Source organism: Nyctereutes procyonoides, unplaced genomic scaffold (genome assembly GCF_905146905.1).
Source record: "Nyctereutes procyonoides isolate TBG_1078 unplaced genomic scaffold, NYPRO_anot_genome, whole genome shotgun sequence".
NCBI lineage: Eukaryota > Metazoa > Chordata > Mammalia > Carnivora > Canidae > Nyctereutes > Nyctereutes procyonoides.
The window spans coordinates 11423930-11447717 of record NW_026575051.1 but is presented as its reverse complement, the minus strand read 5'-3'; the positions used below and the strand labels follow the sequence as shown (position 1 = coordinate 11447717).

Below are 23788 nucleotides of genomic sequence, written 5' to 3'. Positions count from 1 at the left end.
TTTTAAATTTTTATTTATTTATGATAGTCACACACACACACACACAGAGAAAGAGAGAGAGAGAGAGAGAGAGAGAGAGAGAGAGAGAGAGAGAGAGAGAGAGGCAGAGATACAGGCAGAGGGAGAAGCAGGCTCCATGTACCGGGAGCCCGACGTGGGATTCAATCCCGGGTCTCCAGGATCGCGCCCTGGGCCAAAGGCAGGCACCAAACCGCTGCGCCACCCAGGGATCCCCCTGGTATATCTTTCACTTATCACATGTGTCATTAGGTGATTAGGTTCTTATTATTTTGACTTGCCTATTTTAGAAACCACTTGACTTTTTTCTTTTATAAAGATTTAATTTATTTATTCATGAGAGACACAGAGATAGAGAGGCAGAGACACAGGCAGAGGGAGAAGCAGGCTCCCTGCAGGGAGCCTGACGGGGGACTCAATCCCCAGTCTCCAGGATCACACCCTGGGTTGAAGGCGGTGCTACCGCTGAGCCACCTGGGCTGCCCCACTTGACTTTTTTTTAAGAGTCCTTTCAGAACATTTTGTGGCTCTCTGGCTTGACTCCAGGGTTCCTTTCCTAGCATATTCTACCGGTTACTTCTGTATTGTCTGCACTTTGGGATTATTTGGAATCATTTAAGAGACAATTGAGCAGTGCCTTCTCAGTGAGGCCAAACCACCACACCCGACACACCCCAAAGGGGGGGCTCCATCTGCAATTTCACATTGGCCCCAAAGCTCTTTCTTGGCTAATGAGCTTTCTTGAAGTTGACTTTGCTTTTTTTTGTTTGTTTGTTTTTCAAGATTTTATTTATTTATTCATGAGAGAGAGAGAGAGACAGAGACACAGGCAGAGGGAGAAGCAGGCTCCATGCAGGGAGCCTGACGTGGGACTTGATCCCGGGTCTCCAGGATCACACCCTGGCTGAATGCGGCGCTAAAGCTAAACCGCTGAGCCACCCAGGCTGCCCTGACTTCGTTTTGTTTCAAGTTTTCCTTGTTGCTTCCTCAGGGAGTGACAGGGGGTTCCCGGGAAGCAGGTGGGAAAGAGATTAGGGTAGAGCAGCCAGATGAGCAGAGAGTTGGGGAAGACAACGTGGCCCACAGCTTTTGATCCCGATGAAAGCCAAGCAGAAGGGAGCAAAAGGGTAAAGGAGAAAAGAAAGAGCCTGTGAAGGGCGTGGCCTTTGGGGGGGCCGGGCTAGGCACAGGAGAGCTAGAGTAGGAAGCAGTGTGCAGCAGGTGTGACCATAAGCAAAACAGAAAAACTCAAACCTCCCCTGAATTATTTCAGGGGTAACGACATTTAGCTTCTTCTGCCTTCCAGACTTCTTTAGTAACATCCCTTTTTACACTTGAAGGAGTGGAGGGCCGGGACAAATCTTCCTAGTTTATAGGCGAGGAAGGTGAGGCTGAGAGCAACTTATACTAAGGTTATCTAATTATGTGTTAGAGTAGGTACTATCCTGCCACCCTATTGCACTACTCCCCTGGGCCTTCACAGAAGTGATTTTCCCCCCCTGAGGATCTTCTTGTCTGTGCAAGTGTTTTCAAAGGCCAGACTCCAGCACATGCCCACAAGAAATGTAGATTAGGGCTTTTATGGGCAGCACCACAGACATAGGCCATCCATATTACAGAATTTGCTTTATACTACAAAGTGTTCCTACCATTTGTGTGAACCAGATTTTCCATATATTTAACACCATAATTACAAAACGCCTTTACCTTTATTCCTGCACTAAGTATGATACCTTTTTCTCAAATGTAACTCAGGGTGGACCGAGAAGCTGGGCACTGGAATATAGATTGCAACTCTACTAAAGTGGTAGGGCGGGACGAATTTTAGTCCTGGTTTCTTCTCTCCTGAGCTCCCAGCAATTCCCAAATGTAATGCAATTATTTATGTGCTGGTTTCTTCTCTGGACTCTGAGCTCCTTGAGAGTAGGAGTCATACCTGAATTATCCATGGATCCTAGCGTAGTGTCCATAAATTGCTCAATAAATGTCCAGTGGCTGCCCAGGAGCCCTCACTCTGTCTCAGAGAACAGACACAAGGGCTGAAGCAGAGTCAGAGCCTGAAACTGGGGCCTAGCCCCTGGAGGACAGCACAGCCAGAGCTCTGCCTGAGTGATGCTGTTTCAGTGTCCCAGTGAAACAGCATCTTTCTTTCCTTTCTCTTCTCTTTGTCCCTAGTGATCCCCTGGCCCCTTTCCTGGAACACTGCCCTCAACCCCCAGGACTGAGGGCTTTAATCATCCTTAAAGAAGATGCCTGGTCTTTCCTCTGGGCATGCCCCAGGGGAACAGAGACTGATCCTAATCAAGCAGTCAGCTCTCCTTCCTTCTTCATTCATGGGCTACTCCCATTGCAAATGGCCTGAAGAGGTTAGGGAATGTCACGTTGGGCACACACTCCTCATTAGCAAGAGAATCTTGACATCAGGGCAACACTGCAAAAGACATTAAGGGATCCATCGACTGATGTAATTATTCTAGCAGTAATTGCTATTAGTTCTGGAAGAACAACTTCCTATCTACATATTGATTACTATGGAACCTTGATTTCCTAACTGCTCCTGCTTTAAGGGAGTGTGTGTGTATGGGGAGGGGCACAGGTAAACCATAAGGAATATAAGTGTAAATCCTAAGCCCCAAAGAAAAATTTAAGGAGCCTCATACTCCCCCCCCCCCCCGCCCCGCCGCCAGAAATACATTTCACCTTGTGGTAGTTCTCCTAACAATTTGGGCAGAGTCCCTCCCATTTGTGACAGCAAGAACTCAGAAGGGCCTCAGAGGGTTGATTTTACAGATAAGGTTACAGAGGTATGAATCAAATGTGTGAATACAAAGAGAAACATGTTAACCCTGGGATAAGTCTTGAGTAAAATAGTTTTCTGTACTTATCCCTCGGCCTTCTTGCCCTTAACTGAAACAAAATAAATATAGTAATTGAAGAAAACCTCCTGTAGATTGAGGCTCATTTATGGAACTTCTCAAATGACCCCATTTTTCCTTCCTTAGGTAAGGGCTCATGTGACAAGAGTATGGATGGAGGCCTGAGATGGACATGACTAAACTTTCTCACCAACCAACCCTGATGAATTTGAAACCATTTGGAAAGGCCGATCCCTTACAATCCTAGCCCCTCACTGGCTGGGCTCCTGTCTGGGAATGGTAAATCTATTTCAGTAGAACTGAACACTTACTTACCCCTTTCTTTTGGGAAAAGAGCCACTCCTGTTTGCAAAATCAAGACAATCACATTTGCACATTTTCCCAAATCTTTGGCTGTATTGCAATGGTTGTTTCATTTTGTAATCTCCAACTAAACATTTCCTAACCATGGATTAACAATATAGTTACTGACTGGTTTCTTTTAACAGTATTTATCCAACATAACAAAATAAACTGCAATTTGTTATACTTTTTTTTACAAAACATTTTATAAATATTTTTACAAAATGTATACAAAGCAATTTCAAGTGAGACATACTATACAAATGAAGGTATTTAAGCAAATAAAGCCCACACCACACTGACAGTGAGTGACGCGTCCTCTATAAGACAAGTCAGTCTGTAAGGCCTCCCTAATCTAACAAAATCTACTAAATTCTTCAGAGCTAAAATAGTTCTTTTTCGTAATTGCCAGTTTAAAATTTGCTTTATCTTTAGGCAGTACTTAAGGACACAGAAAATCAAATGCTTAATAACAAATGCACACTTTTTCCACAACAACAACAGAAAAAAAAAAAAGAAAAGAAAAGAAAATGATTTTTGTTACTGAGTACAAGTAGTTCTACAACTTAACCTTGACTAATGAACCTGAACAACTGAAAGTTGGCCGTCCGAGGCGGAGCTCTCTGACCCTTCGCCAGAGGGGGCTCGACATGCGAGTTATGACCCATGTGTGCATAACCTAATCACAGGAGTAAAATACATTTCGTAATCTTCATTTGTCATTATCTAGAATCTTTCCTCCATAGAAAGTAGACTTACATACAAGGACACAAAAATTTACAAGTATCATTTTGGTAAATTAGGCTCTCTTTGCTAGACAAGCGTTAGGGCTTAAGAGACTCTTTGAGATGGTATATAGAAAGGCGGAGGTTGGGCTAGCAGGGCAGGATAGGGGAAGAAAGGGAGGTGACAAATGTACATGAAGTTTATCTTTTCCCTTAAGAATTCCACTGATTAGCAGTAATTAATGTAACCCACGAGTAGCCTACATGAGGGCTTCCAGGTAAGAGTTCCACAATGAGAAGAATTTGATTAGGAGGGACCATCTTTAAGTCTTGCTAGGAATGAAGGGAGCATGAGTCCTAAGAGAAGAAGAGCCTATGAAATCATGGGGTTCAGGGTAGGGTATTACCCCAGGGCTGCCCAAACAGAAAGTTCCAACTGGCAATACCAACTTATCTTTCTAATATGTTACAATACAGGAAAAAGGGGAAATCTGTAACTTGGACATTGGCACAAATGAGGAAAAAATGGGAACCTTAAAATGACCCAGATTTTCCAAGTTCTATTGGCTGGGGCGGGGGTGGGGGTGGGGAGAAGTTACTTTGCTTTTATGAAGACTGAGGGGCTTCTTTGAGGGCAGTGTGGGGGCAGAGAGGGACAGGGAGACTGGGTCTTCTGCTGCCGTGTTTTCCAATAATCAGAAGCCTTCCTTTCCATCGCAGACCAATCTGGAAAAGAAGCGCCCAACATGATGACAATGAGGGTCATCTCCGTTCTGGCAACAGCCAGAAACAGATGCTGGGGACATGTCAGAATAGAGACCAGCAGGTGCACCTCTAAAGCCAGAGAGATCAACAGAACGAATGAGAGAGTGTACACACATGGGAGGAAGAGTAAGTGTGTCCACACTGTCACCAGAATGACGTCTGGATCTGAACAGCTCAGGGAGACGCGCACACACGTGGGGGAGGGCGCGTATGAAATACCGTCATGTTGCTTTCCTGATGATGGGAGAGATGGGCTGGTTACAATGACACTGAGGATGAAGGGGACAGCAGAGACGGGATGACCTCAGCAGGAACACAAGGAAGGACAATGGGGGAAAGCTCCCTGAAAAGAAATATAAATAAATAAAGCAATAAGTCATGTCTACTAATATGAACACGGGCCACACACAGACCATGACAAGGCATGTCCTTTGGCTCTCAAGTGGGAATCCCGTGTCTCAGGTCTTTTCTTTCAGTTGGGGCGGGGGGTAGGGGGGCTGGTAACTTTGGTTTGTCTGTGTTTTGGTAATGATTGCTGCCGGGGGTGGGGGGGTGACTACTGTTCTCAGACAAGAAGCATAAACAAGACCAAAGTCCCCTTAAAGTTTAAACTGAAAAATGACAACACAGCTTTCAAACAAAAGTGCTTTGGACGCTTGGCTATTTGTGGGAGACGGTACGGAGAGGATAAATGAAAGGAAACCCAGCAACAAACAAAAACATACAGCACATGTTGACTCTATCCAATTAGAAAATGCAAAACGCTTGGTTGCTTTTTTTTTTTTTCTCAATAGTTAACATATATATGCTTTTACATATATACATATTATATTCCTCAAGGCTCTATCCCGGCCTCCCCTGTACACTGTGCCACTTAACTGGTTTCCGTTTTCCTTATTTAGCCTGGTGAAATGATCTCAAGTCATGCCGTTGCAACTAAGAACAGAGCATTCCCTAGATGAAACTCAACACGCATAGGCTGAAAAGCATGAGGTTTTGCTCCAGGAGCATCAGAAAAGCACTTGAACGATGAACAAGGAAGCCCTGCAAGTGCCCTGCTTGCTTGTGTGCTACTGGCTGCCTCGCAGGGCTGGGGCCCCGGAGAGCAGTGGGCAGCTCACGGCTCAGAGATGGCTGAGGGGGCAAACCCAGGTGGCCTGCCCTCCGGCGACAGTGACAACAACCCCGAAAAGCAAAATGTGGAGATGCAGTGGGATATTCTTTAAAAAGTAGCTTCTATCCGGTCCTGTTTGATTTTCTTTAATAAGTCTGTTCTTTTCAAATGACTTACGATTGTCAGAATTTTACCCAGGGCCAAGTGTACTGTGATCTCAGTGAGTTATGGTGGTGTTTTGTTTTGTTTTGTTTTTAACTTAAAACAAGTAAACAAACACAGAGATGACTAAGCACTTTCATAACACTTGAAATGTGTCAGGCCTATCAGACTGCTTTCTAACAAGGATTCATTTCGCGAAAAGGATCTCCCTGTAACCACGACGAGTATTGCTCTGAAACAAAGAATGGGATCGAGATCAGAAAGAACAACCTGTGATGAAAGATCAAGCAGGCTGGAGACAGGAGACCACTTCCATTTGCTTTTGCCAGGAAAGAATGTAACTTGTCCGGGGCGGGTCTCGGGTGGGCGGGGCAGGGCTGCGGCTATTAACACTCTAGGATACTATTTACAGCGGCTTCTAAAATGGAGTCAGTTTCTACAATGCCTTCACTGTGGTCCGGGATGAACTTTTCCAGGCAGTTTTCCTGCGAAGCCATTGGAGAAAAGTTGGGGAAATCTAACTCAACAGAGCCGCTAACCGTGGGGTCACTCTGGGGCTGCCGCCCGGCCTTTTTAAGTTCCAAGATGTTCTTAAACGTTGTTTCTAGACTCTTTGTGAGCTGGAGATCGGGCTGGGGCTCGCCTGACCCTTTCATGATGTCTGTGTGTAAAACTTCATTCTTTGGAGAATTCCTCAGGGTTTTGTCCTGGAACGAATTGTTACACGTCATCTCCAAGTGAGAATCTACTAGGATGCTGGAGAGCTTGCTCTCAGTACCGTGATCCGGTCTGCACGAGGCTTTCCGCGGCCCCTCGGGGCCAGGAGAGCCTGCCTTCGCGGCCTCTCTCCGGCTGCTTTTTTCTTCAGATGTGCCCCGGTACTGACCTAAGCCCACTTTGTCAAATTTCAGTGCTCTGCCGAGGCATTCGGTTTTTTTAGAAATGTTTCCTTCTGCGGAGACCACGATGTGATTAGGCACTAGATGAAACTGGTCATGATTCGCCGGTTCTGTCTTGCCTGCTTTGGCTCGGTCTCGGCTCTGGGCCTTGGCCGTCAGCTGCAGAGAGCTGGTTGTTTTACTGCCATGCTGGTCACTCCGGCCCAACTGCGTCTCATGAGCAGCTTTGTCAAGTTTGAAGGAACAACAGAAATCCGCCTGAAAACCCTCTGGAAATGGGAACACAAAAGAATGCAGAATGAACGAGGGAGCAAGGACTATACGACAGACCTTCAGTGGGTCAGGTGCAAACCCAGCCTGGCTCAGCGAGCCAGTCTTGCAGGTCCAGGACCACGCAGCAGCACGTGACACTCGAGGCGGCTTCCTGTAAGAGTAGCCATGGCTTCCAGACAAGAAGCTTAGACCTCTTTGAAAAGGTAGCTGATTGGTGACAAATGGGAAAACCAGATGGGCAAAGAGCTCCACTTTGTCTTGATCTCTCAGTATTCTCTCTCTCTCTCTCTCTCTTTTTAAGTTTACTTACTTATTTAAGTAACCTCTACACTCAGTCTGGGGCTTCAACCCACAACCCTGAGATCAAGAGTCACGTGCTCTACCGATGGAGCCAGCCAGGTGCCCCTCTTAGTGTTATCTTTAGCTAGTTTCTCTCTCTCTCTCTCTCTCTCTCTCTCTCTCTTTTTAAATTAATGACTGCTTTGAAAGTCTGAAGACAGGATTTTTTTTTTCAAGATTTTATTTATTCACTCGAGACACACACACACACACACACACACACACACACACACAGAGAGAGAGGCAGAGACACAGGCAGAGACACAGGCAGAGGGAGAAGCAGGCTCCATGCAAGGAGCCCAATGCAGGACTTGATCTTGGGACTCCAGGATCACACCCTGAGCTGAAGACAGACACTTAACCACTGAACCACCCAGACATCCCTGAAGACAGAAATTTGATGCTAGTATTAGCTTGGTTTCTCCCTTGGAGCAGAGGACCCTGGAAGGAAGCTTTAGGGTGGGGTGGGAGTGGACACAATTACTTGTCTTTGGGTGATGGCATTTCAGTCCCTGTAGACACATGTGAGGGGACCAGCGTTACAAAGCTGCACTTTGCCAGGAGCACAAAACAAATGGTCAATAGGCATCCCAAATCATATCTGCTTGGCAGGACAATGGTGTATGGAGTAACCAGGTCTGTGACTGAGCACTGCACTGGGTCAGGCTTGAAAAGCCCAGGATGGCAAGAAAAATGTTAGGAGGACTTAGGAGGTTGAGGGCACAGAGGCAGCCTGCTGTTACAGAAGGGGAGAAGAGGTGAAAAAGGGCTTTGATGACATCTGTAAAATCAAGATGTAAATTTCTTCACCAAATCACAGAATATGAATTAGGGGATACAGCCTTGACATCTAAAAAAGAAGACTCCAATAAACACTGGCCGTGGAGGCACAATACACAGGGGGATGATGCATATCCCTGTCCATGTGACACTCATATCTGAGGAGCTGTGAAAAGTAGGAAGGTTTATCCATAGGTTCTAAGAAGAAGAGACAGAAATATATCCTACATCATTCTCTTTCTTTTAGGAAAGATTTGAGGATTCTTTTAGCTACATAGCAGTTCTTTCAGACTCTCCCTTTAGACTGAGTGTAAGGATCATTTACTCTCTTTAGAGATTTCATGAGCCAAACCAAACATGAGGCAGAATCTTGATATTTAAGAATCAGGAAAGGGGAATGGAAATAAAGCCACTGGAAAATAACAGCCCAACAGTAGGGGAATGGTTTAGGTAAATTCTCAAATTAATGTATTAAAAATTGATTATATATTATTTTGAGGACTCTAGCAAATGATTAAGAACTTCAGATGATTAAATGGAAGAGAATTAGAGGAACAAAATCTTATCTAGCATATGATTAGAACTATCCACAAAGGGATCCCCGGGTGGCGCAGCGGTTTGGCGCCTGCCTTTGGCCCAGGGCGCGATCCTGGAGACCTGGGATCGAGTCCCGTGTCGGGCTCCCGGTGCATGGAGCCTGCTTCTCCCTCTGCCTGTGTCTCTGCCTCTCTCTCTCTCTCTCTGTGTGACTATCATAAATAAATAAAAATTAAAAAAAAAAAAAAGAACTATCCACAAATGAGGTATGTAAGAGCAGCCTGGGTGGCTCAGCGGTTTAGCGCCGCCTTCAGCCCAGGGTGTGATCCTGGAGACTGGGGACCGAGTCCCACATCCGGCTCCTTGTGAGGAGCCAGCTTATGTCTCTGCCTCTCTCTCTGTGTCTCTCATGAATAAATAAATAAAATATTAAAAAAAATGAAGTATGTAAATGGGAACCAGAACTGGAAGAAAACTAGGAGAAATAAAACTTTTCTTTTTGGCGCTTGGGTGGGTCAGTTGGTTAAGCATCTGCCTTCAGTTCAGGTCATGATCTCAGAGTCCCAGGATCAAGTCCCACATCTGGCTCCTTGCTCAGCAGGAAGTCTGCTTCTCCCTCTGCCCCTCCCCTGCTCATGCTCTCTCTTTCTCAAATAAATAAATAAAATCTTAAAAAACAAAACAAAAAAGCACATCCCTTTTCTTTTGTAAGATGCTGCAAGTATGGGTAAAATTCATACTCCACAAATTGTTATAATGTTATTTAATTTAAAAAATTTAGAGACCAGAAAAAAGTAAGGAGGATTCTTTTTTTTTTTTTTTTTTAGTAAGGAGGATTCTTATTAGGAAGATTTAGTTTTATTTTTAAAAGATTTATTTATTTGAGAGAGATAGAAAGAGAGAGAGAACAAGTGGGGAGAGGGGCAGAGAGAGAATCTTCAAGCAGACTCCCTGCTGAACGTGAAGCCCAAATGGGGACTCGATATGATGACCCTGAGTTCATGACCTGAGCCGAAGCCATGAGCTGGACACTTAACAAACTGAGCCATGCAGGTGCCTCTAGGAGGATTTCCTTCCTTCCTTCCTTCCTTCCTTCCTTCCTTCCTTCCTTCCTTCCTTCCTTCCTTTCTTTTCTTCTTTCTCTTTCTTTCTTTCTTTCTTTCTTTCTTTCTTTCTTTCTTTCTTTCTTTCTTTCTTCTCTTTCTTTCTTTCTTTCTTTCTTTCTTTCTTTCTTTCTTTCTTTCTTTTCTAGATTTTATTTATTTGAGAGAGAGAGCATGAGGGGGGAGGGACAGAGGGAGAGGGAGAAGTAGACTCCCTGCTGAGTGGGGAGTCCTATGGAGGGATGGATCTGAGCTACCCAGGCATCCTAGGAGGATTCATTTTTATTTATTTATTTATAGATTTTATTTATTTTAAAAAGATTTTTTACTTATTTATTCATGAGAGACACACAGAGTGGCAGACACATAGGCAGAGGGAGAAGCAGGATCCTCACAGGGAGCCTGATGTGGGACTTGATCCCAAGACCCTGGGATCATGACTTGAGCTGAAGGCAGATGCTCAACCACCGAGCCACCTAGGCATCCTAGGAGGATTCATTTTTAAAAGACAGAGTGTGTTGGGGTGCACTAAGTGTGGAACCTGCTTAGGATTCTTTCTTCTCTGCCCTATCCCTCACACCAGCTTGTGTGCACCCATGCTTTCTCTCTCTCTCTCTCTGTCTCAAAAAGCAAAAATAAAAACAAAACAAACAAAAAAAGAAAACAAGCCACCACAAAACCAAACCAAACCAAACAACCCTGAAAAAAACTCTCAAACCAGCCTGTGCAAGGACACTTAGACCCTCCTCTGTCCCCCTGAGAGTAGAATAAATCTCCCACCCTGTACCAGGGAAGGAGAAAGATGTTCCTATCACCAGCAATAGGGAGGTTAGGGCCCAGAAGGCCGTATAAACAACCCTTGTTACTTTTCGTTACTTTACTCCTCCAGCCCAAATTCTGTTTAGAATTCCTTACTAATTGAAGCTCCCAGAGTCATCTTCTTTATCTTGTCAATTCCTCATAGATTGATTGTCTCTTTATCTGAAAAGTATAAAAACTGCCTGCCGCAGTCATCCTTTGGGTCTCAACTTCATTACTGGACCTCTGCACATGTGTAATAAAACTTTTTTTCCTGTTCATATCCCTCATATAAATTTAATTTGTCCAACTAGAAAAACTTTGGCCAGAGGAGAATATCTTCCTCTCTTTCAATGCAGTCAGTGGGAACTGATGGGGTGAGAGAAGTACTTGAATGGAGCATCTCAATTATGAGCTTGTGGGCAGGAACCCTCACAAAGCCTTGCACGTGGTAAGACAGCTCGGGAATCTGCTCAGGCTTAAATGCTTCTGGGAAGGCTTCTGACTTAATTTAGTTCTCAAAAACTGGAGAAAGAATGAGAATTTTACGTTTATAATGGGGAAAAATAATGACATAATGAATGTCGAATTCCAGTTTGGATTTTCTAGACTATAGACCTTCTCAGAGTAGTCATACACTGCTCTTGCTCTGTTTTTTTTTCCTCCCCAGAACTCATTTTTTACCTTCAATTTTTGCAGCCAGACTCCCCAAAGGCCCATGGCCCTGAAGCCCGGCAGTACCTCTCCTCTACTTTTCCTCTGATGTTTCTTACCAGGGTCTACGAGTGCCAGACGCTTGTCTCGGGACAGAGAAGCTCTTTCTTCTTGGTTGAACATTCTATCGATCATCACCATCTCAGCAGAGGGATTGATCCGCTGAAAATGAGAGAGTCTGGTCATTTCAGGTGCCATTTAACAAGTACAGATATCCCACTGCTTCTTTGAAACAAACAAAGCAACCAGACATGAAGATTTGGTGTCTAGGTTCTAATCATGTCCCATTTAGTCCCATTTATCCCTGTCATGTAGGGATGTGTTTTAAAGTAGTATTTTGGGGGAAAAGGTGATTTTCACATTGATTTCTAAAGAGGATGTGAAAAGTAAGCCTGCCTTCTTCGCTTCCTCAGCCTCCCCTGGAGGCACCTGCACCTAGCAGTTTAATACACTCTTGCAGAGTGATTTTATGCACACACAGGCACTGACATTCCTCTCTGTTTATGTATGCACGCAAATGGTAGTAACTATACACATTGTTTTTCATCTTTATTTCCCCCTCTGCTATTTAATAATATGTTAGCAATCTTTTCATTAGGATGATATTTTTCTTCATATTCTACTGTGCTTTCATTGTGTAGTAAGGTTTTCCTTAAAATTATTTTTTGCTATAGATAATTGAATCTTAAATTATATTTGTGAGTCTTATTTAACGTGAAATTCATAACAGATATAGTTTGACCAAATAAATGGTCCTTTCCTCAAAAACTATAAGAGTTAAGTCTTTTTGATATCTCAGCATTTTTTTCTGAAATGGTTGTTGACATAAGAACAACTATTTCAGACTTTAGAGGCACAATTTTAAGTGAATACAAGTAAGAGAGTATATATCTATACATACACACATATATAAATATATATACATCTATATAAAAATAAACAATATATAAGTAAACACAAACACACATACATATTTACACCGTATGGTATATGTGTATAATGTAATTTATTTAAGCTCCCAAGGTATATTTCAAGTTGATCTTAAACTGGAAACTGCTTGTAAGAGGCCAACTTATAGAGGAAAGCCTATATGATTTCAGAATTGTTTCTTAAATCTCAGAATACATTTGGTCTATCATTTCCTGAGGTGTCTTTTCTCATTAACTGGTGCTTTAAAACTAATTTTAGTTTCTATTTGGGGTGATGAAAATGTTCTGGAATTAGACAGTGGTCGATGGTTGTACAACCTTATGAATATACTAAAAACTATCAAGTTGTATATTTTTAAATTATGCATGAATTTTTATGGACTGTTAATGATCACTCACTTAAAAACAAGATAAAGCAAATTTTAACATTTGTTATCACCCAGTCTTTTCAGATGTTACTCTGAACAATTTCCCCGGCATCTCTGGGCTGGTGAGGCAGCTGACAGCATCAGAGTGTGGACAGGGGGTGGAGGTCTCAGATGGTTCTGGTCTGTCCCCTAGCTCTGTTAATTGCTCTGCAAACTGATTAGCTGTAGGATGTTAGGCAAATTACTTAACCAAAGCCCTAGTTTCCTCATTTAGAACCAAGAAAACCAGAGCACTCCTTAGGTGTGATTGCTCATGTAAAGTGTAGCAAATGCTGTGTCAGTAGTACCAGTCAGGTGTAAGGTTTTCTACAATCCTCAGTGTCTGTGCCTTTGAAATTATGTTGGAAAAATGGAGTTCCCTGAAGGTTTTCCTCTCTGAATTACTAGCTGTGACCTGTGGGGTTTTAAAAAACAAATATGCTTGGTAGCATGAATTTTACCATGGCATCTTCTAGAAGCAGGCATCTGTATTTGTTAAGCATAGCTTGGGTCCTTTTTAGGAGCTGAGTGGCAACTGTTTCAAATTCACTGTCGACTTTAAAAAAAGAGAGAGAGAGAGAAAATGGTAAGAGAGTGCAAATCACTCACTAGGTCTTTCCTTTCTCGGGACCGAAATGCATTAGTCTTCCATTACTCAAACATGTCTTGCCTATGACAGTTTTCTCTTCTTAGGTTAGATAGCTTTCCTCATTTAAACAGCTTCTGCATTGCTTTCCCTCACTGTTCACTGTTAGGTCATCGGGCAATTCACCTCAATACTAGCTTATTTTAACTTTATTTAGGAGGCCAAAACCAGAATATTTTAACATCACCTATAAAAGAAAGCCATATAGCACAGACATAGAATAAATACTAATGAATAGAGAATGATCTAGTCTAGATGGTCTAGATGGTGAACCCTCCACTCCCTTCCAATGGTATGAATAACGAAAACAATTGAACAATGAAGTCCTACAGCCAGGGCTGGGCAGACCGGTTTTATGTAAGGACACAAACTAATTCATGGTATCTTGCAGGCCATGGTGCTGTGGCTCTGTCCTTTGCCTGCCAGTCTCCAAAGGTTTCACATTTTTTAACTCTGAGTCTTCACATCCCTATGTAATGCTGGATCTGGACCCTATTCCCTGGACCTCCCAGGGAAACTCCCAGGGGACTGACCGGGACTGATCTGCATTTAGATCGGAGACCACAGCCAGGTAAGTAAGACGGGTGGCAGCAACAGGAGGGTTAAAGCCATGGAGGGGAACTGATGGAGTCCAGGCTTGGAAATGGTGGTGGGAAGGAGGGCAGAAGTAGGCTGCACAGCAGTGGGGACTGGCATCAGAATGGGCGGAGTCCCAGGTTGGCACGAAGGGGTCCTCATCCTTACCATTTTTGCCAGTTTCTTGAGATCCAGCAATGCCCCAGACTTACTTTGGCACTTGAAGAATGCTTTTGGGGGCTAAAGTATCTATCTAATTCATAAAACTGATGGTAGTAGCTAAGGGTATGCATTCTGCTTAAACATAAGAAATCACTGGGTATAGTAGCGACTTCAGAGTCATCAAGTCTGCAGCCAGTGGTCCAAATAATGCTTTGGATTCACTGCCCCCAAATTGGGTCAATAAAATACTGATGTTTGGGTATCCCTTCACCGAATATTGAGAAGAGTAAGCCACCACCCTAAACATGGACCTGGAAATTGAGTAAATTGGGAACAAGTTAGGTGTGTGATTAAAACACTAGTATGGCTACTATCTGGGAGCCATGGGGCTCTTGCTCTTCTGTGGGGCATCCATAAGATGGTGTCTGGTGTCACAGTGGTACTCTGGGGTTACAGCCTGTTTACCTTTCTTCAAGTCTTCCTCCGTGGGCAGGGCGCCCTGGCACACGTGGTAGGAGAGCAGCCTCTGTACCGCATCACTTAGTGACCGGAACTGACTCTTATCGGGTGTCACAGCATGGGTTTGGTCCCTCTGTAACTGCTGGAGGATGCTTTCAAAGAGAAATTGCCAATGTCAGTGGAGACCCATGGAGGAAATCTAACAGTGATGGTTATTTGCATGCAAAGATAAGAAGACCTATAGGAATACTACTATTCACAGTGTAGCACTTCTGTTTTTCCTTGAGTTTTATACTTTGTACACCATAGTGGGAGTAGGGTTTGGTCTAACTGTCTCCACAGGGGACTCATACTATGACCCTGGCCTCAAAAACACAGTGTTCACACCAACTGCTCATGTGGGGGCTGCTCACACAGATCTTGGCAATGTCTGACCATTGGCCAGCTAAGCTTATGCTAGTATTTCTGTTCCAAACACAGGAGTTTATCAAACCATGCTTCTCCTCAGAGACCCTTTGGCCAATCAAAGGGTATGTGGTATGCTAAACAGACAGAACTATTCTCCTTCAGAACAAAACAGCAAGCAGTACACTTAAATTATTATTTGATACACAGCTGACCCTTCAACAACATGAGGGGGGTGGGGGCACCGACTCCCTCCATAGTCAGATATCAATAAATAATTTGACTTTTCCAAAACCTTACTAAGAGTCTCCTGTTGACCAGAAGCCTTATTGATTCTATGGTTGACTAATAGATATTTTGTACATTACATGTATTATATATTGTATTCTTACGAAAGAGTGAGCTAAAGAAGATGTTATTAAGAAACTCCTAAGGAAAAGGAAATACAGTTACAGGACTGTGCTGTATTTACTGGAGAAAATCTACATATTAGCAGACCTACATGGTTCAAATCTATGTTGTTCAAGGGTCACTGTATTTATAGGTCCTAAAAGAAACCAACAGTAGGAAATTATTTTCAAAATATACTTAAAAATATATATATATATAATTATAAGCTGACTTCTGTTGTGTATTTATTGAAGGTTAGGGACTGAGAGAAATGTTCAAAATGAGTCATTTCCAAGGGTCACTCACAAAGCTCCTTTAGTTAGTTGTTTTGCAGCAGGCCGCTTTTGTCCTCCTGAGTGACTATCCACCTAAAGACAAAACACACCTCTTTTTACTCGCTTTTGTAGAAAAAATATGCAGAATACAGTTATACATAAAAGTCACTATATTGTGAATATTTTCAACTCCTTATCAAGAGCATATTCGAAGGATATAGAATGTGCCCTGCTAAAAAATAAAATAAGCAAGTCCACCTTATGTGGACTTATGTAGCAAAGTCACACTGTGTCAAGATTATAGGAAGCTCTATTATCAGTTCCTTGAAAAGACTTAACTTGTATTTAAAGCCTGAATCCCCAACTCTCTAAACGTATTGTTAGATTTTTGGAGACATATATTTTGTGGGTACCAATGCCATGAACATTTTGAAAATTCAGTTGCTGTTACAGTCCAGGTGTGTGATCTAGTGGGGCATTTCTTTCTTTTTTTTCCCTTTAAGTAAACTCTACACCCAATGTGGGGCTAAACTCTACACCCAATGTGGGGCACCCAATGACCCTGAGATCAAGAGTCACATGCTCTACAGACTGGGATAGCCAGGTGACCATAGTACCACTTCTTATATCATTTTTTAAAATATTTTATTTATTTGAGAGAGAATATGCAAGAGGTGGGGAGGGGCAGAAGCAGAGGGAGAAACACGCTTCCTGCCAGACAGAGAGCCCAACGTGGGGCTCAATCCCAGGCCTCCAGAATCGTGACCTGAGCTGAAGGCAGACACTCAACCTACTGGGCCACTCAGGTGTCCCAACAAGTTTCATTAAACTTTTAATTAGTGTTTGATGGAGAAGAAACTAAGGACTCACTAAGCTGAAAACAAGATTTTTTTCCTTTCTTTAGATCAGTGGTTGGGTTAGAAGACCACAGGGACTGGTTATTTCATAACATTCCTGTTTACAACAACAGAAAATTAAAAAACTCTCAGTATAGGGGCTCAGTGAGTTGAGTGTCTGACTTCAGCTCAGATCATGATCTTGGGGTCTTGGAATGGAGCCCTGAGCTGGGCTCCGTGCTCAATGAGGAGTTAGGGAGTCTGCTTGTCCCTCTGTCCCTCTCCCCTGAACCTGCCTACACTTGCTCTCTCAAATAGATACAATCTAAGAAAAAAGAAAGAAAGAAAGAAAGAAAGAGAAAGAAAGAAAGAAAGAAAGAAAGAAAGAAAGAAAGAAAGAAAGAAAGAAAGAAAGAAAGCTCTCAGAATAACTAGGAGGAACAGATCCAGGGGTTCCACAGTGGCTCAGTCAGTTAAGCAGTCAAGTCTTGATTTTCACTAAGGTCAGGATCATGAGACCGAGCCCCATGTAGGGCTCTATGCTCAGTGGGGAGTCTGCTTGAGATTTTTACTCTCTGCCGTGCACCCATTGCCTCCCGACCACTTGCATATGTACACTGTCTTGCTGTCTCTCTCAAATAAATTTTTTATTTTTTATTTTTTAAAGATTATTTTATTTATTTATCAGAGAGAGAGAGAGAGAGAGAGAGGCAGAGACACAGGCAGAGGGAGAAGCAGGCTCCATGCTGGGAGCCCGACGTGGGACTCGATCCCCAGTCTCCAGGATCACACCCCGGGCTGCAGGTGGTGCTAAACCGCTGCGCCACTGGGGCTGCCCAAATAATTTTTTTTTTTTTTTTAAAAAGAAGGAACAGATCAACTTTGGCTACAATAATGAGTGATCATTTAACAGTAAATTACATTTTTTGAGTGCCTACTATTTATTGGCTGCTAGTATATTATTAATTCATGAGGAAATGACAGGTTGTAATGTGAGAAATAGAAAAGACACTTTAATCCCATAAACATTAACAAAGCACAGCCTGGCCTGCCAGGAGGTCTTTAGTGAGCACACTCTTGTGGGCACGCTTTTGTGTGCAGACAATGCCAGGCAGCAATTACCAAGCTGAAGATGATGACATAACTACATTTTCTCTCAATTATGTTCGACATTAAGAAGCAGCTATGCAAACTGTCTTCTACCTGCACAGCTGGCTGGCCAGGAGATGATCCAACTACTTTTTCCTGCTGTGGTTGTGTGGTTCCTAAGGACACCGGCATAACTTTGCTTCCAGAATCCTGCCCTATTAGAATGAACACATAAGACAACAGAAACAGTCAATCAAGCCCCTTATCTAACCCACAGAGTCCAATGTATATGGATTACTGACCATTCTGAAAGGGATTTCTTTATCATGGATGCTTGCTCTGAGGAAGGGGAGCAGGAAGTACATTTATCTACAAAAGCTCTAGAGGCAGAGGTCAGGACTAGTGAAGCCTATTTAGGTAGTAAATAGAAACAAATACATACATAAATAGTAATAAATAATAGCTGTCAATGCTACAGTTTCAAATGACCCAAGGTCAAGGAATAGGCCTCCAACCAGTAATCTGTGAGTATTACCAAACTCTCAAATGCTCACAAATTAAGGAAGGGAGGCCCAAATAGGCAGCTGACTAGGAGTGTTCTTGCTTTTGTCTTTTCTAGTATTTATTGAGCAGTGCAGCTATTCAATGTTTTGGAAGAAATGGAAGCCATAGCCTACATATTTTTCTCTTGGAGGGATTCCAAAGATAACATAAATAAAGCAACATGAGGACAGTTACAAAGTCACCTGTGCCATATGGTACTAGATTTTATTGTTTCTAAGCAGCACATTTTTTCCACATAATTTAGTGTGTCATAATTAAACTAGAAGTGCTTTTTTTTTTTTTTTTCCTTTCTTGGTAGCATACTCAGTGAAGGTACAAACACAACATGGTCTATTATTTGGGTGGAAAGGATAAAGATGCATGGTCTGAGCGGGAATGAGGTGGAATGGGAAAGGTTGCATGCAGGATGAGGCACAGCAGAAGAAATCCTCTGGGTTTGGGGGGGATGGGGGACAGCTGAGGGGAGCTTACTACAAAGGCTCCTGACCTGGCAGTGCGGTGTTCAGGAGGCCAGGGATCTGTGCTTGTCTCAGGCCATCTGTGGTCTTGGAAGCAGAAATGGGGGAAGTCTGATTCAAACCTTTTTTCTGAGCCTGTGAAAAATATGGCCAAGAGGAAAAGTTAATTTCATGGCTAAAAGCTTTAATAGATTACTCAAAACACCAATCAAGCCTGTTATGCCTACCTGGCATCACCTTCACGGTAGATTCCAAAGCAAGAGTTTTACTTTATTCTCTTATCACACTTGGACAATCACAGAGAACACCCTTTAAAGAAATCTAGGGGCATGCTGAATTTTCTGGATGCCATTCATAGAGATGCTAAATTGAGACCAGACTGCTTTCCTGCTCCTGGAACTGTTGTGTTAGTGGTGCTCAGATGCAAAGGCTGAACCAGAAACTCAGTTTCTATCCCTAACAGTTTCTCTCCCCAGTAATTTTCTATTACACTTGCAAGGATTCTGACCCTGACTGTAAGATCCTTATGTGGGGTCTGCATGGACTCTGAGTACTTGGTCAGGGCCCACGTGCCAATGCCAAACCTACTGTCAGCACTCACTGCTGTGTACATGATCTAGAGTATGTGTCACCTCTGCCACCGGTATGTCTCTTGTTCACATCATGTCATCATCAGGTGTAACTGGGAAATGTAAATTCAACTGAATATTAGCCCAAGGAAAATATTATTAGAAAAATTAATCTGGGGACGCCTGGGTGGCTCAGTGGTTGGGCGTCTGCCTTTGGCCTGGGGTGTGGTCCTGGGATCCTGGGATCGAGTCTCACATTGGGCTCCCCGCATGGAGCCTGCTTCTCCCTCTGCCTGTGTCTCTGTGTCTCTCATGAATAAATAAATAAAATCTTAAAAAAAGTTACTTAAAAAAAAAAAGAAAAATTAATCTGATGTCCTAATGGGTGTGTGCTTCTTTTCTATGAATGAGGAGGATGATTGGATGTTGTTTCAGGACTGGCAAAGCTCCTTTTAGCTTAAAAAAATCTGTTCTCTCTACCATTCATTTAAAGTAAGATGATAAGGGCTTTTAAATTACTCTCAATTTTTAACCATCTAGGTCATTACTACTTCACAGTGTAGCAAGGTTTCAGAGTTTTTCCTCCAGTTTTATATTTTGTATACCATCAGTGGATGGATTGGTTGATTGATTTTTAAAGATTTTATTTATTTGTTTATGAGAGAGAGAGAGAGAGAGAGAGAGAGAGAGGCAGAGACACAGGCAGAGGGAAAAGCAGGCTCCACGCAGGGAACCTGATGTAGGACTCAATCCTGGGTCCCCAGGATCACACCCCGTGCTGACGGCAGGCGCTTAACTGTGCCACTCAGGCGTCCGGTTTCTCTTTTCTAATACAAAAATGGAGAAGGATTTGACACTACCCAAGAAAGACTGGAGGAGGTCATTACAAAGTTGGAAATGGTCACCTTGCTCATCCTCCCATTAGCAGGGAAGATCAGACCTACACCATTCTAGGCAGACAGGTAATACATTCTTAGTAACAAAAGCACTAGGGGAAAATTCTCCAGTGTTCGCACGCAGCATTTCTGCCAGAAGGGAACTCCTCTCCTACTGTAGGAAGCTGTCCACAAGGAGGGCACTGGGATTGTGGAGAGGCCTGTGGTGAACAGTGAGCAAGGCCTTCCTCACAAATATTTCCAGGGGAGGGACACAAAGGGCCACCTCGGAAAAAAAACAAAACAGATAAAAGTTGGGAAAAATGTGGTTTAATAGGGCAAGGCTATCCACTAGGAGGGACTCTGAACTAACCAGATGAACAAAAGAATAGATGAACAAGAGTGAAAATGTTCAAACGACCATAGTCCTTATGGCGGTGCTGTTAGTACACAACAGTTGGGGATTTTTTCAAATGTACCTAGTTCACATGAAACAGAGGAATATCATCCTTACTGCTTTAAAGCATACTTTTAAAAAAATGGCATTATCCAGCCTGATCTTCTACCTTATTGACCAGACATAACCTAAAGTGATTTATAGCTAATAAACAGATGAATGAAACAAAATCCCTGCATTTGTAAGTAGTAAAACTAAAAGAAAAGCAAGGAAGAAATCACTACAAAAGTCAGGAGAAAGAAAGGCTGAGGCTGGGAAGGCATAATGGAGGAGGCTAGTTTCTGGGACTCCTGAAAATATTTTGTTTCTTGAGTCCTCGTATGGATGGGAATTTGCTTTAGAATTCTTTGCTAACTGTACATTAGTGTTTTCTTTCTTTTTTCCTTTTTTCTTTCTTTCTTTCTTTCTTTCTTTCTTTCTTTCTTTCTTTCTTTCTTTCTTTCTTTCTTTCTTTTCTTTCTTTCTTTCTTTCTTTCTTTCTTTCTTTCTTTCTTTCTTTCTTTTTCTTTCTTTTCTTTTCTAATGTGTTCTCTTTCACAATACAGAAGAGTAAAAGGGAAAAAACCTAGAACAATCCTAGGTTAAAACCTGAGAATTCACCATCAACTTGAGGGCATGAAGTACTGTTGTGTCTAAAAACAAGACTATTCTCTGAAAGGGACACCTCTCATCTGAGCGCATTTTAGAGCGTTTTATGGTTCCCTTGCACACCTGTGTGAGTCTAAGCATTGGCATCTGTGCATTTTGGGAAAATAGTCACTCCACTTGTTACACTGTGGGGCAACTGCAGGGGCTGGGGCAGGTGGCAAGGAAGAATTAGAATCCACAGGGGAACCTGTCCTGGCCCCTGCAGTAGAATAACCTCAATGTAGCTGCTCTGTATGTTTGGAAAGCTCCAGTGCCTTGGGGACTGCTCTGTCTCCAGAACTTCACTGGTTGCTCCCAGTCCACTTACCTTCAGGATGGGGCTTTTCTCCGTCTGGTTCACTGCTCTATTCCCAGCACCAGAACAGGGCTGGCACCACAGTGAGCACACAGCAAATAGTTGTTAAATAAATTGAGTGAATGAATTCCACTGCAGCGGGAGTCATGGGGTCTGTCCCTCCCTCCCAGTCCAACCACTGCCCCCTTCAGGAACCATCAACTTTCTCCCATTCCCCAAAACTTCAGGTTGCTCACAGCTGACAATCTTTCCCAGAAATAAAATTTACCATTCTACTGTTTTTTCCTGAACTCTTAGAGGAGACTTGGTCTTTGAATATATTTTCTTAAAAAAAAAAAATATATATATATATACACACACATATATATGTATATACATATGCATATATATATTTTTCTTCACAAATAGACTATTTAAGGATATTTTATTGAGAACTTGGCTCAAAGAACTCTGCTAATATCAATATACATCTTAATTTTTTAGATCCTATGGATTCTATATTTTTACATGTAAAAATATAGAAAAACCCCAACAAATCAAAATATTTAATACGTCAATTCCCCACTGTGATACTCTTTGAAAGAAACAAATTCCAGCCCAGCAAGATGACATCCAACAACAGGAGTTTACTGAATGTCTGGGGTCTGCCCAGCCACACTCTACTCTGGGAACTGCCTCACTGCCACAGAAATGGGCTGCAAGGATGGAGAACACACAAATGTGTGTGACCTGCCAGAGCCACAGAGAGCTAAACTTCAGGAAGGGAAGGAGCACTTTTTCTTCCATCTGAAACTGCCAAGCCTGGGGCACCTGGGGGGCTCAGTCGGTTAAGTGTCCGACTCTTGATTTTGCCTCAGGTCATGACCACAGGATCACTACACCTGGCTTCACGCTCAGCAGGGAGTCTGCTGGAGATTGTCTCTCTCCTTCTCCCTCTGCCGCTTATCCCCCCAATCAATCAATCAATCAATCAATCAATCAAAAGTGCCAAGCCTGCCAGTGTAGCAGTTTATCTATCTAGAGGGGCACTTTTTCTTAATTTGAACAAAGGCCTAGTATAGAGCAGCGGAGGCCCTGTATGGCTACTTCCTCATGTCCCTTCTGGCCATGGCTTACTACACCATCATTCAGACTCTCCTGGGTCATTTAGGCTCTCTTGGGAATTTATTTTATTTTATTTTTTGGGAATTTATTTTATTTTATTGTTTAAAGATTTTATTTATATATTCATGAGAGACACAGACAGAGAGAGAGGCAGAGACATAGGCAGAGGGAGAAGCAGGCTCTATGCAGGAAGCCAGATGCAGGACTCAATCCCAGAACCCCAGGATCACGCCCTGGGCCAAAGGCAGATACAGATGCTCAACCACTGAGCCACCCAGGCATCCCTCGCCTGGGAATTTAGAGTGGTGGTGGGGAGTGGATACCCAAGGGCAGTGTTTCTCAAATGCAGGTATAAACTAGTCGCATCAAGATCACCTAGGGAGCTTCTGAAATACAAAGTTTCTGGGTTCTTTTTTTTTTTTTTTTTTTTTTTTTTATGATAGTCACAGAGAGAGAGGGAGAGGCAGAGACACAGGCAGAGGGAGAAGCAGGCTCCATGCACCGGGAGCCCGACGTGGGATTCGATCCCGGGTCTCCAGGATCGCGCCCTGGGCCAAAGGCAGGCGCCAAACCGCTGCGCCACCCAGGGATCCCAAGTTTCTGGGTTCTATCCACAAGATTCAGAAATCTGATGTGGGACTTAGGAATTTACAACTTTAAAAAGCTCTCCAATTGATTCGAATGCATTACCAAGTTTTGGAAACCACTGCATTTGCTAGTTTCTGTTAAGTGCTTGGATAATAATGTAAAGCTGGACTAGGGTGGCTGTTTTGGTGGAGAAGAGTGAGAAAGAACAGTTAAGACAGACAGAAGGTCGCACTATCTTGACTAGGCCAAGAGAACAGCAAAGAACTTGATTTCTGGCCTTATGAGGAGCTACACTATACTTCCTAGACATTCTCCCTTTTTGCTAAATGTGTTAGGGTGAGGGTTGCAACACAAAGCACCTTGACTGAGGCATCTGGGTGTCAACTGTGTACACAGCACTGTGGTAATTACAGAGAAAGCAGCTGAAGGATACCAACACAGTGTCTGCCCTCTGAAAGCTCGCCATTCAGAAAACACCCAGACCCACCCCCACACAACTGATCAGTGCACTGTAATTCTGGTCTCCGACCTCAACAGGGCCTGCATGTCCGTCCAGCAATCCTTTCTTTTCCCTGGTCAGCTCCTTTGCCCAGAACAGCATTCTACTCAAT

At 43.1% G+C, this 23788-nt stretch overlaps 1 protein-coding gene across 3 annotated transcripts in view; it reads right to left on the bottom strand.

Moving 5' to 3' along the window:
• Positions 1-3242: 3242 nt before the first annotated feature.
• The window catches only part of BICRAL (BICRA like chromatin remodeling complex associated protein), an 83485-nt gene continuing 62939 nt past the window's right edge, over positions 3243-23788 (bottom strand). For all 3 annotated transcript variants that reach the window (XM_055330463.1, XM_055330464.1, XM_055330465.1), the window contains 7 exons: positions 18671-18776; positions 17734-17834; positions 15726-15787; positions 14631-14776; positions 13243-13337; positions 11505-11607; positions 3243-7170 (listed from right to left, as the gene is read on the bottom strand). In XM_055330463.1, coding sequence (XP_055186438.1) covers positions 6389-7170; positions 11505-11607; positions 13243-13337; positions 14631-14776; positions 15726-15787; positions 17734-17834; positions 18671-18776 — 1395 coding nt within the window. In that variant the 3' untranslated portion in view covers positions 3243-6388. The remainder of the gene's footprint in view (positions 7171-11504; positions 11608-13242; positions 13338-14630; positions 14777-15725; positions 15788-17733; positions 17835-18670; positions 18777-23788) is intronic.